Below are 13,650 nucleotides of genomic sequence, written 5' to 3'. Positions count from 1 at the left end.
GACACATCAACACAAAGTGACTGCAGCATCTAAAGTGCAATTACAGCACAGTGCTTATGCTCAGTCACATCTGACTCTTTGTGACCCCATGGACTGTAGTCCGCCAGGCTCCGCTTATCACGGAATTTTCCAGGCAAGAATACTGGAGTGGGTTACCATTTCCTACTTCAGGGGATCTTCCTGACCCAGGGATTGAACCCGTGTCTCACGTCTCCTGCATTGGCAGGCAGATTCTTTTCCACTAGCGCCACCAGGGAAGCCCCAATTATAGCATTAATTGAATAGATTGGAATAGGTCTTGAGCTACATCATCCACTATTGTTTTGAATGAGAATGTATTATTTTTGAACAGAGTGGTTGAAAAATATTTAATCTTATTATTTACTGCTTTGGAGTTAGGACTATCTCTAAAGGGGTCAAAATGAATTATATTTACTATCACAGCAGTTCTTTAGAATGGCTTTTGATACATAAATATATTTTCAAATGAACCACTTGCTCAGTGATCTGTGAAATACAGTCATAAATAATCGTGGTCTGGGTTAAAGAAACAAAAAGGAACATACATTCTTATGTATCAAGTAACAGTCTTTTATCCCAGCATCCATTCTCAGATGCTTAATGGCTAAGTTCTTAAGTATGTATGGACAAGTGAATTTTATAAGAAAAATAAAACACATTATGAAAAATATAGTACAAAGACTGTAAATATGGAAAATCTGTTTCAATACTTTTTGTCCCTTTCAAAAGACTACATATATATATATATTAATATATACATATTATATACAAACACACACAAAAGGAAAGCAATTTGGCAGAAAGTACTGCAATAGTTGATGCCACTAGATTTAGTCACGTTTGGCAGAATACTGCTGTGAAAAAGCCAAGGTACTACCATTACAACAAAAGATTATGTACTTTCAAGAAAGGGTAGGATTAATCACTCTTCAACAGACAACCTCACCAGGAAAAGCTTCAAAAGTTCTAGATAGCCCCTAATGAAAGGGAAACACAACCAAAAGGTGTTATAAAAATATCCCGAATTAAAAAAATAAAACATTATTCAATAGTAACTACTGTATAATTTCTAAGTCTACATTATTTTGCAAATAGCATCATGTGCTTAGCAAACTCTAATTTCCCAATGAAGTCTGTACTAAAGTCAAAAGCATTAGCTAATTTCTTTTCTTTGTATTCATGCCCATATTAAGGGAGTTATTCTAGATCAATGTTCATTTTTAAATCATAGCACCAGTAAAAATGTATATGTTCAGTATGTCATTTCATTTGTCTTTATACAATAACCTTTAGAAGGATTAACCGGAGGAGGCAATGGCAAGCCACTCCAGTACTCTTGCCTAGAAAATCCCATGGATGGAGAGGAGCCTGGTGGGCTGCAGTCCGTGGGGTCGCTTAGGGTCGGACACGACTGAGCGACTTCACTTTCACTTTTCACTTTCACACATTGGAGAAGGAAATGGCAACCCGCTCCAGTGTTCTTGCCTGGAGAATCCCAGGGACGGGGGAGCCTGGTGGGCTTCCGTCTGTGGGGTCACACAGAGTCGGACACGACTGAAGTGACTTAGCAGCAGCAGCAGCAGAAGGATTAACACCAGTTGGAAAAGTGAAACTAAGTAGAAATTCGCTTTATTTACTGAATAAAGTTTGCAGTTACTGCTAGTGAAAAGTTACAGGCAGATAGTGAACAACGATAAAAATTTTTCCAAGTAGATATAATTTTTCAATTCAAGTACCGTGTATATTCATCCCAAGAAAGGACGAGCAGCCTCTCTGACTCTTAAAGAAGGTAACATGCACACAAATTTCCTTCTCACAACTTTACGAGTTTTTGCTGTTGTTAGTATATTTTTTCAGGTTTTCTTCCACAGATGAAAATGATTTTTCATCAAAATTTGCAGACATCTAAGAAATCACAACACTTTAACAAAATGTTTACATTCATTTTTATTTTTAAAAGTATCTAAATGCTCCTATTTATCTTAATATAACATTAATGAAAATATTAAGAAAAAACTACAAATATCAATATATTTTAAATTAAATTAGGAAGAAAAGGTCTCAAACAAGCTGAATACTTCAATAATAGAACTGATGACTGAACTGTCCCCAAAGGATTCCTGAGAAGTTATTTTCATTATCACAGTAATTATAATTCACCAGAAAAATAATGCATCTTTCACAGGGTCAAAAAAATACTTATGAAAATAAGTTAACTTGGCATATAACAGTACCATGTATCATTGGTTCTTTACAGTATTTTTCTAATTCTGACTAAAAATTTGAGTGTGCAAGTGTACTTTATAAAACTTAACTATAAAAATATCTGTAGTTATTCCTTTCTGAACATTCCTCCATAATTTAAAAGTAAGGAAGCTGAATAAATTGGAGTGGGTTTATTCCCTTCTCCAGGGGATCTTCCCAACCCAGGGATTGAACTTGGATCTCCTGCATTGCAGGCAGATTCTTTACTGTCTGAGCCACCTGGGAAGCCCAATAATTCCTTCCTGAGCATTCCTCCCTAATTTAAAAGCAAGGAAGCCTAATAAACTAGAGCAAAGACTGGCAAACTTCAGCTTGCAGGCTGAATCTAGCCCACTGCCTGATTTTAAATAAAGTTATATACTGAAGTATCTACATTCTTTTTTCCACATACTGTCTATGGCTGCTTTTGTGCTACACTAGCAGAGTTGAGTTGCTGGGTCAGAGATGATAAAGCCAAGATATTTACTACCTAGCACTTCACAGAAAAAGATCTGCTGACTCCTGAATTAAAGATTTAGATCTTCATTACTTCATTTGTATGGACACATACAGCTCATCTTTTATATGATCTTTAGTAGAGACCATACTAAGCGAACCATTTAAGAATCTGCATGTTCCTTCTGTTTTGATTTTATAATTGTATACTGACCAACTGTCCAAATTTCTGAACTTTTTATAAGGCAGAGGATACTGGTTGATTCTAATTTGCATTGCTTTCAACTCTACTGCATCTTCTCATAACATTTCTGACAGTTAATAAATTCCTAAAGATCTATTTTTAGATACTTAATGACTACGTGATATTACTTATAAAAGGATAGTAATACAGAAATTTAGATTTTCAATGGTGAATTAAGAAAAAGATGGCTACATGAGTGGAAGTAGGGATGAAATTAAAACCAAAAATACATCACAAAAACAAAAGCATTCAGCTTTAAATTATTTTAATGGAGAAAAAAAAGGAGTCTAGACTTAAGGAATCATTAAACACATGACCCACTGTGGAGCGCTAATAGTAACCCTCCTTCCACCCAAGCACTGCCCACCCCCAAAAAAACCAAAAAACAAAAGTAACACATTGAATGGAGCAATTAACAGAATTCAAAATTTCTTTAAAATGAATACAAAAGAGTGAGAGATTAAAGCAACTGGGATCACCAAATCCAGAAGTAGATGACTACTCTCTAAATTCTTTAAAAATGTTAAAAGTTGTAATAATGGTATATGGAAGACAACTAACTTGTCTTTCTTCTTCGATGTTACAAATAAAAATCAGAAATGGGTTCAAATTAAATGTACAAGACATTATACGGAAGCCTGAACATCTTCTTAGTAAGAAGTCTGAGTATTTAAATCTGAAGGTACTATTTTCTTCTTAGAGTGACTTATCTCACAAGTGATTAAGGCAAGGGAGATATAGCAAGTACCTTTTGGTAGTCTTTGATGATGACAGTTTTATGAACTCTTTGTTTATTTAATAGAAATCAAGTCAGTTACTCTGTTCTACTTCCTCCAAAGTTTTACAGTACTATATTATGTTTAACAAAAGGCATTCAAATATTAAAGGTATGCTTAGTTGCTCAATTATGTCCCACTCTTTGAGACCCCATAGACTATAGCCCACCAGGCTCCTTTGTCCATGGGGATTCTCCAGGCCAAGTACTGACTAGAGTGGGTTGCCATGCCCTTCTCCAGGGGATCTTTCCAACCCAGGGGTAGAACTCAGGTCTCATGCACTGCAGGTGGATTCTTCACCACCTGAGCCATAGGGAAGATCATGAATACTGGAGTGGGTAGCCAATCCCTTCTCCAGGGAACCTTCCTGACCCAGGAATCGAACCAGGGTTTCCTGCATCGTGGCTGGATTCTTTACCAGCTGAGTTACCAGGGAAGACCCAAATTTAAAAGATAGTATATAGGTAAAGGTCCTTTTCTCTGTATCATTTTGGTATACCTTTAAACAGACATCTGTTTAGTTCAAACCAAAGACATTTCATTAATGCTCAATCTTAAAATACCGAATACACCTTCCAATGATGATAATGCACCAAATCAGGACAGGATATTCTCATTTAAACATTACAAATCAATGCTGACACTCTGATTATTAATTTCCTCCTTGTAAATAAGGTGTCACTTCCAAGTGCATGAAGTTAAAGTCAAAGAAAGACAACCAAAGCTTATCTTTTTTTAAAGTATAATCATCCCTAGAGTTCACTTATTTACACGTACATTGCTAGTTATTACTATTCCAAGTACTATACAATTACCAGATTTGCTATTCAAATTACATGCTAGCAGGTCAATGAAATTAGTCTCCATTAAATTTCTTATATAAAATTAAATAAAATCATATCAATCATACCCAGCATTATTTTTAAGTAATCTCATTTTAATTTTACATCCTGACCACTAACACTCAATAAAGGAAACTTTGTTAACAATATTTAAAAATTCCCTAACTTTCCTATGTCATATTGAGGACTGACCGATTATACAAGGAAAAGCAACAACTCACCATCTTATTCAATGTCAGCTGCTGTTTCAACAATAAAAAAATGTTCTTCACATGTTCTTCCCTGCTTCCTTTTGTAAACAAAAGATTACAACTCTATCTGCTGACTTATGAATGCAGTCAATGGGTACAAAGTAAAGGAACCCACAAAGGAAGTGAGTCCAACACTTCACCCTCTCTAACAGGTACTCAGAACAACCAATCAGAAGATACTCTATAGACAGAGATGGTCCATAGCATTCCCAAATCCTCCGCAGAAATTCTAGATCATAGAGCTTGAAGGACTCTTAGAAATCACAGATCCCTATTTTCTAGTTTTACAGAAAAGGAAACTAAAAGCCTAGAGATTTTAGTTGGTTTATCCAAAATTAGTCTGAAGACCAGAACATAAACTTTTAATAAGGTAATTCCTCCAACATTCCTTTACCTTTCTCCGCCAGAATGGCAAAGTCAGGTTATAATTTTAAAAGCAAATTATACTTAAAAAACAAATGGAAAACAAAGAGAATACCTAACAGAAAACAAACAAACCTATCTTACTTAAAGCTAAAAGTGCTTACCAACCACAAATTTGATTCACCAGTAACTAACATATCCCTTTTCAATTCCATTCACATTCTATCACACTTTTTTCCCCTCCACAAGAAATTCATTGTAAAATAACTGCTTGCAGGCAGACAGCTTTTCTGGTAGTTTCTAAAGTCAATGTGTCTTTTTTTCCTGCTGCCATAATCCATGCTGAGAAGCACAACCTATAGCTGACACAGTACTCATTCTTCCTTTTATACAAAGTCCTCTTTAATGAGTTAAGAGGAATAAAAGTGTTTCAAAGTCCTTGTTTCTCCTCTACAGCTAGAATTTCAAATGACTAGAATTCCTCTATGAACAAAAAGGATGGTGGGGAAGAATAGTAATAAAAATGTGGCTTTTAAAAAACAGTTTCTAGCTAAACTGTTTCACTTTTAACTACTTTGAACAAAAATCTATTTCCAAATTTTTCCAACATTGTGATTTTCTGTAAAATAAAATTCGTAAGCAGCAAGTCAAACACTGCAATGCTAACTTATAGTACAAAATCATTAAGCAGTCATTTAACAACCGCTGTATGTAACAAATCTTCACATATTATCACATCTAAATAACAATTTTGCAAACCTGTGGTTGAAAGAAACACAACCGTTTTAAAAGAGACAAAAATAGTACTTTAAGATCTTTTCTTCGAAGACTGTGTCAGCTATAAAAGTAAATGAAATTAAGGCCTTCCTACACAGTGCCTGGCACTGAGTTGCCTCTCAGCAAGCATTTGCTGAAATAAATGAAAGAAGTGAAAATTAAAACCACAGGAAAAACTCGTATTTATAATAATATCATATTGAACAGTCACCAAAACAGTCCTGGCAGGCTCTTAAAAACTATATATTGACATTATTGCATTTAATTCTGATTCTCACTTCATGAGCTAGGAGGGTTATTCCAACTTAACTGGTGGAAGACCTAAGGCAGAGTGTAGTGGTTCTCAACCAGGAGCATCTGGAAGTGTGAGGGCATCTGGAAGTGTGAGGGCATCTGGGTCGCCACACTGACAGCAGAGGTAACCTAGCATTTAGTAAGTAGGAACCATGGATACCAAACAGACTACAACATGCTGGACAAAACCACAGAATTATCCAGCCCCAAATGCTAGCATTACTGAGAGACACTGACCGAGAATAAATGGACAAAGCCAAACAGCTAACAGTGACTTTACACAAGCTCAACAACAAAATCCAAGAAATCACTGGGGACCAACCCAAGGGCAATCAAATATAAAACTGTACCAACTTCCTAAGCTAAAATAGGTATAAGCTACGTTCTCAAAATGCAAGAGGAATAAACTAAAAGATGACATAATTCCAAACTCAATACTACTCTGCCACCTTCTTTACCAAGTTTTCCATTTCTGTCTTGTAATTGCCTCAGGGCAGTATTTGAGAACTTTATCTGCAGCTCCCTCTAAGATCTGATACAAAGAAGTCCTCAAGTCCTTCTCCAGTTCCCATTCTCCTTCCCCTGTTTTGGATCCACTTTACTACCCATATGGATTAACAGTTACATACTAAGGTTGCCTTGGTTCTATTCTTTTCATCCATGACACATTGCCCTGTTAATCATCCGAAAGGTCACAGTCTACCTGACAGCATATCTCTCCCACAACTACAATGATTCCTTACTGAATAACACCCAGGTAACTCAAGTTGACACTCAAGTTTTTCCACCAACTGGTTCCTTATTTCTCCCAACTCAATCAGGATCACAATTTCAACCAGTCTCTTTAGCATCTCTCCAAACTACCATAATTCTCTTTTCTCTACTTTTGACCTCAGTTAGCCTACAATAATTTTCCGATTTTTTCTTTCCTACCATTCTGAATCCTCATCTACTAATGTGCAGAAATGTCAGCAAATGCAATAAATTCAACTGTAGTTTCACTTTGTGTTATGTCAGTAGCTGCTACTGCAGCTAAAACGCTTCAGTCGTGTCTTTGCAACCCTATGGACCATAGCCCACCAGGCTCCTCGGTCCATGGGATTCTCCAGGCAAGGATACTGGAGTGGGTTGCCATGCCCTCCTCCAGGGGATATTCCCCACCCAGGGAACGAACCTGCATCTCTTATGTCTTCTACATTGGCAGGGATGTTCTTTCACTAGCACCACCTGGGAAGTAGACCCCTAAATAATTCGAATTTCAACTATGTGTTGTTCTAATCCTTTAAAGTAAGAAACATTTTCACTTCTTTTCCCCATTCAGGACAATATATAGCTACTTAGAATAAAAAAGTTGTTTCTTGAAGAAATCATCTAATACAGCATCTTCATTTTAAAAGTAAGAAAAAAACCTAACTCAAGGACACATAATTCTTTAATGGCAAGACATGAACAAGAGATAAGGGCACAATTCATAATCAAATGTTAACATTTAAAGCCTTTTGTAACTCTGCATTCAATAACCTTACACTGCAATTTGAAAGACAGGTCTATACCTTATCAAAGCAGAGACTGCCGACCATGTTTTCCACAAGTCAGGAAAGCAAAAATGAGGTCCTTTGATAATTTTGATACTTAAAAAACTCACGGATTTTTACAAAACTTCAGTAACTTTGAAATTCCATTTTTTGGCACAGCCCTTGAAATACATGTAAAATATATTATGTTTAGGAAAAATACCTTAAAAATAAGATCAGGGTAGACCATGGTTACAACAGACTATGATGCAATTCAAAATTATACTAGTAAACCAGGAGTCTAGATAAGGACAACAGCAGCATTCCTAGCAATACCTTCATTCTTCAGTTAGAACCTTTTTTTTCCCTTTTATGTATTCCATTTGGGGACAGATGATTATTTTATCCCAATAGTTCTGATGCCTAGATTACTTGGAAGAATCAAACTGCACCCACTTCTACATGGCAAGAGGAGAATTAAGATAATTAAATCACTACTATATGACTTGGCATATAAAATTATGCTCTCCTGCTTCCTATCAATAAGTTCACTCCAGCTTCACATTCACTCCAGAAGCCAAGAAGGCTGAGCATAAAGCATGTTTATATAATTAGATCAGTCATTTGCTATACATTAATGCAGCAAATACATTCAATTTATCCTGCCTCATTATTGGTTAGATACTATTCAAGGATTCAGATTTCCACAGTTCTTATCTACAAACATTAGATATCTGACGTAAATTCCATATTTTTTTCCTAATCTCAAAACAGAACTTAATATAGTCCTTCAACATTTAGGAAGATATTCTATTAGTTAAATTAGATATGCAATTCAAATCCTAATAGCCCAATCCCACTTTTAAAAATCTACTCTGCTCCACAGTTAAATGAAAGAAAAAACTTTGATTTACAAGTATATTTCTATCCTAAAGACATCTTTTAGAACAACAGTGTTATAGGATATAAGAGTCTAATATGAGAAGAAAAGAAAAGACTAAAAGAAACTGAATAAAATAGTGAAAAACATAAAAGAGTTAGGGCAAAAGAACAGACTTAGAATAAGTCTGCACATTAAATCAACATGGAGCTTGGAAATAAACTATAGCTGCCCAGTTTTCATGGAAAAATGAACAAATTTTAAACCACATATGGTAGAAATTATATAAGAATAAAAAGATCTTAGTCGCTTTGTACAAATCAAAGCCATAATAAAGCTCATGAGCTTATCTTCTACCTAAACTTAACAGGAGGAATGACTAGGTGGTATTACTGGTAGGCAAACCAATTTATCACTCTGGAATGTTCATATAAATCTCATAAAAAGGGAAAGCAGAAATATATTTGATAAATTCCTTTCTTAATTTCATTCTAAATATAGTAAGAAAAGTTCTAAAAAAAATTAAGTGTAAATGCAAATTATAGGTTTACTTTTCATATAGTATTTAACTATTAAACATGTACAAAAGCAAAAGATTGATATAAGTGATGATTTTGTACACCTGATCCCTGCTGTCATTTGGCAATTAACATGAGGCCTAACACTTTAACCTCTCCCTTTGTGTATTAATAATATGCTAATTACTCAAATGCATGAAGGATAAAAAGTCTTGTTTAAGAAAAATATTTGGTTTTATAAAGTCAGCCTTGCTTGCAGTACTTATTACATTAACTTATAAAAGGAGCAGACTGGCTGTTAAAACAGTTATGTACATAAAAAAATTGAGACCACATTGGGTCTCAATTGGCAAAATAGTAAAAATTAAACCCACTGAAAAGAAAACCAAAATAATCTAAAAATAACTAATTTAGTTCCACATTTTTCCCCCTTTGAGTCCAGGTGATACTCCTTTTGGGAACAAAAAAATTTGCTTTTCATTGTAAACAGTCCATCTAGATCCAACAACGCACTACTTTTGTCACTACACAGAGTTGTGCCAGACAACTAGTACCCACACTGCCAAAATTTAAATCCCACCTTCACAAGACTAAAATAGGAACCCTAGACTAGAAAGGTGTTGATCACTGGAGACAGGAATATTGAAACAAATGAAATAAAAAATATCTCAGTATCAACCAGATATTTGGGCAAGAACCATTTAGACATACTGTCTTAGAAACTCACAAACTGAGATCTACCCTGGTCAGATATTACCATTTTACTAGGTATGACAGTACTATTGATACTTACTACGAATGATAGTCTTCACTTAGTAACAATTCAATGACAACTTTTATAAGCATTTTGAACATAGCACATTAATCACAAAGGAAACGAGGCATATCCTGATACCATATACAAACCTATGTTGAAATGAAGACTTTGAAAGGTAAGGAAATGCAAGATACATGTTAAATCAAATGCAAGCTTCCCACCCCCTCCCCCTTCTCAAGGAGGCAGATAAATCTAAAATGTGGAGAGCACAGTTCCTTGCTTCTCTGTTTATTATCTCGTGTTTTTTTCCTATTTATTACCAACAGATTACTTCACTAATATATAGGAAGCGGATACACTACTGATGGTGAACAAAGCATTTACTTTTTAAAATATTAAGCTTAAGTTTAAAAATAAAGGCAATGTAGGTAAATGCCATAGTAAAAGTAAACACAATTTTACTTCAAGTTTAAATAGTTTGAGAGGAATTGTTAAATATTCTCCATTGTTCAGACTGAAAAAATGATCTTGAAGAACGAGTAGATATTTGGAAAAACATGCTATGATAAAATTTAGTTCATGCATAACCAGGAAAAATTTCTCTATACTAATACTTCAGAGTAGTTAACCTCACAGTATTTACATATACATCACAAATGTAGACCACGATGGGAAAACATATCAAGACACTATACTTCTCTATTTGCATTATACTAAGAAAATGCTCTAAAACTTCTAGAAAACAGCAACACTTCATAACTATATAAAATTTACATTTGTGTTCTAATTTTTCTAGATGATCACGTCAGAAACAAATTCAAATTCAATCTCTAATTCAAGAGAATAATAAATAGGTCATAACTGGAACATCTACCATGAACAACATTTTTAAAAAGCAAATAAAATGTGCCTTGTGCAATTGTCTTTAAGCTTCATCCTCAACATAGTCTGTTCAATAGACCACTACTATAAGTTGATATATTTCCCCTTAAAAACTTCTACCTCCTGGCAAAGACAGTAATGATTATCGCAAACCTTTAGAACTCTTTTGTGGATACATGTTTTTAGCTATGTATAAATTGAGAGTCAAGACACAACAAAGAACACACAACCTGAACGTATGTATAATCACGGGGAAAAACACAACCACAGGATTTCACATTAATACCTGATCATACCATTTCTTTAGAATTACACAGGAAAAGCAACTAATCAGCAATAGAGAATGACTGGGGAAAAGTTCAATTAAATGAAATGAAAGGATACAGCCTTAAAGCACCAGTCTGAGTTCCCACTGCCAGGATCTTCTGTACAGGATCAAAGGCCAGGGCTGAGGGTTGATAGGGAAATCCATGGCGAACAGTCTGGGCATGGGCAAGTGACATCACAGCAACCAGGGCAGGAAGCAAAGTTTTAAAACAGAAAAGTCAACAGACATTAGAACCGAGAACCAATTAAGATCCAATTATAACTGAAACAAAACACACATACATGCACTGCTATTTAAAAAAACTATGAAAACTATGAATTCTACATCACATAAAAACTTATGCAAGTAAAAACTGAAACCAAAAAAAAAAAAATTGATCTCAGTGTTACATTTCTACTTTCTCATCACAGTGGTACTCTTTAAAAGAAAATTGAACATTCTTTTTACTCTTATGTCTGAGAACAAATTATTAAAGTTGACAGTGGTAAAAAAATTCTCTAAATTCATTTAAAAATGCAACTCATGCTTATTTCAAGTGTGATAACTTCATCCTTACTTGATTTCTAGGCTAAATTCAAATACGTTTACGGAAACGCTGTCATAATTAAGGATTCAGCAAAGGAATTAGCAAAAATCTATCTCATCACGTTGCAATCCTAACAGAATGAAAATAAATAGAGCATCTATTTTTGTATCTTGGTATTAAATCCTTAATTTTAGGCTACTGAAGCAAAAAGTATATACACACTTAAACTCTGACTTACGAACGCCTGGTATTTATGAAGAAGGCAGGTATTAATACCGACACAAATTTGTATTTCTCATTGAGCAGCTGGTGAGTTAATTCGCTGCATCATTCTTTCTGAATTACACATCACTATGGCAATTGCCGTACCATTAATAGGCAAAAATTCCACTTCTAACTTTTTCACCAAACACAAGGCTAACAAGACCCTGTGATTTCATATGTGAAGTCTCCTACCACATTTAAAAGTGAAAATGAGCCAACATCTAGTTGAACACGTCTAGCTTTTTCATAAACAATATTCGTTAGACACTGTTCCCAAAGGAAACTTGGAAGTCGGTGAAAGAGCTACCAAAATGCTTGAATACAAAAGTAGTTAAGAATACGAATTAAAGGTCAGTATGTTGGAAGCAATCCTGAAATGACTGCCGCATGTGAAAATCAACGAAAAGAGGAGTAAGATGATGTCAATCTCCAAACTAGCCCACCAAGCAAATGTGTGCTGGGGGAGAGAGCCCTTTATTCGCGGTGTTGAGTATTACTGGCGTTCTCACCCTGGCACTCGGGCGTAAAGCCCGAGGTGCCCCTAGAACGACCCCAATTTTCGCGGGGCTGCGCGCTCTGTTCACCTTGCAGAGCTGAAAGTGCTCGGACTGGAGCGTTTCCTGGATCTCGGGCTCCCGGTTCCCAGGTGGGTGCTGCTGCTGCTGCTGCTGCTGCGAGGCCGAGGACGAGCCGGCGGTCAGGCCGTCCAGCACCTTCCTGATGTTGAATTTCCTCATGGTCGCGGCGGGGCTCCCCCGCACCCCGGGAGCAGGGGTAAGGGGCGTCCCCAGGCGGCGGGGGAACCGGCCCGGGCCGAGAGCAGCTTCGACCGAGGGCGCGGAGGAGCAGGCGCGAGTGGGAGTGTGAGGGGAAGGAGGCAGCTGGGGAGAAGCGAGAGATAATCCGAACAGGAAACGCTGCGACGACTAGAGAGCAGCGGCGACCAGAAGCCCCGCCGGCGGCCCCTCTCGCCCCGAGGCCGCCGCTTCAGCCGCCGCCGCCGCCGCCGCCGCGCTCCGCGGCTCGGCCGGCACAGCAGTGGCGGCGGCGCCCCGAGCCCGCGCCGCCCAGCCTCACCTGGCGGCGGGCTGACTCTGCGCCGCGCCGCCGCCCCGGCTCGCCCCCGCCGCCGCCGCCGCCGCGTCCATGGCCCGCGGCCCCGCCGCTCGTCGCCCGCCGGGCCCCCGCAGCCCCTCGGCGCTGCCCCCCGCTCCGGATCCGCCTCCTCTTCCTCCCGGGGGTCGCCGGCTCTCCGTCCGCGTCCGCCGCTCGGCCTCCTCGCCGCTCAGCGCCGCTGCCCGCCGGGCACCGCACGCAGGGCGCCCGGGGTGGGTCCCCGCGCTCTCCGCCTCGCTTCTCCGCGGCTGGGTCGGCCCGCCCGCGCTCCTCCAGAGCCCCGGCTGCCCTCCTCAGGCACCGCCGTCGCCGCCGCCCGCGGTCCCGCCCGGCCGCTCCCTCTCGTCTGACAGGGCGCCTCGGCACAGGGCACCAACGCCCGCTCCGAGCAGCAGCGGCAGCCGCGGGTACAGCGCTGGCCGCGGCGGTGGCGGCAGCTGGGCCTCGGCGGAGCCGGGCTGCTGAGCATGCGCACCGCGCGTACCCACCCCCTCCGCCGCGGGAGTGGAGCTGGGGCTTAAATTATCCTCTGCGAAAATCCCAGACCGTGGCTAAATTTCTCCCATCTCAATCGCCCTGCCAGAGGATGCAGCTGCT

General features: G+C 38.5%; 1 protein-coding gene across 6 annotated transcripts in view; it reads right to left on the bottom strand.

The window, feature by feature from the left end:
• The window catches only part of STXBP5 (syntaxin binding protein 5), a 171,157-nt gene extending 158,332 nt beyond the window's left edge, over positions 1-12,825 (bottom strand). For all 6 annotated transcript variants that reach the window (XM_055432787.2, XM_055432789.2, XM_088840813.1 and 3 more), the window contains exons 1-2: positions 12,522-12,825; positions 11,204-11,301 (exon numbers count right to left, since the gene is read on the bottom strand). In XM_055432787.2, coding sequence (XP_055288762.1) covers positions 11,204-11,301; positions 12,522-12,674 — 251 coding nt within the window. In that variant the 5' untranslated portion in view covers positions 12,675-12,825. The remainder of the gene's footprint in view (positions 1-11,203; positions 11,302-12,521) is intronic.
• Between the last annotated feature and the right edge of the window lie 825 nt (positions 12,826-13,650).

Source organism: Moschus berezovskii, chromosome 10 (genome assembly GCF_049115385.1).
Source record: "Moschus berezovskii isolate FMDL1 chromosome 10, NW_MosBer_1.0, whole genome shotgun sequence".
In the NCBI taxonomy this organism is placed as follows: domain Eukaryota; kingdom Metazoa; phylum Chordata; class Mammalia; order Artiodactyla; family Moschidae; genus Moschus; species Moschus berezovskii.
Note: the sequence above shows the minus strand (reverse complement) of the source record. Positions and strands in the feature narration are given on the sequence as shown.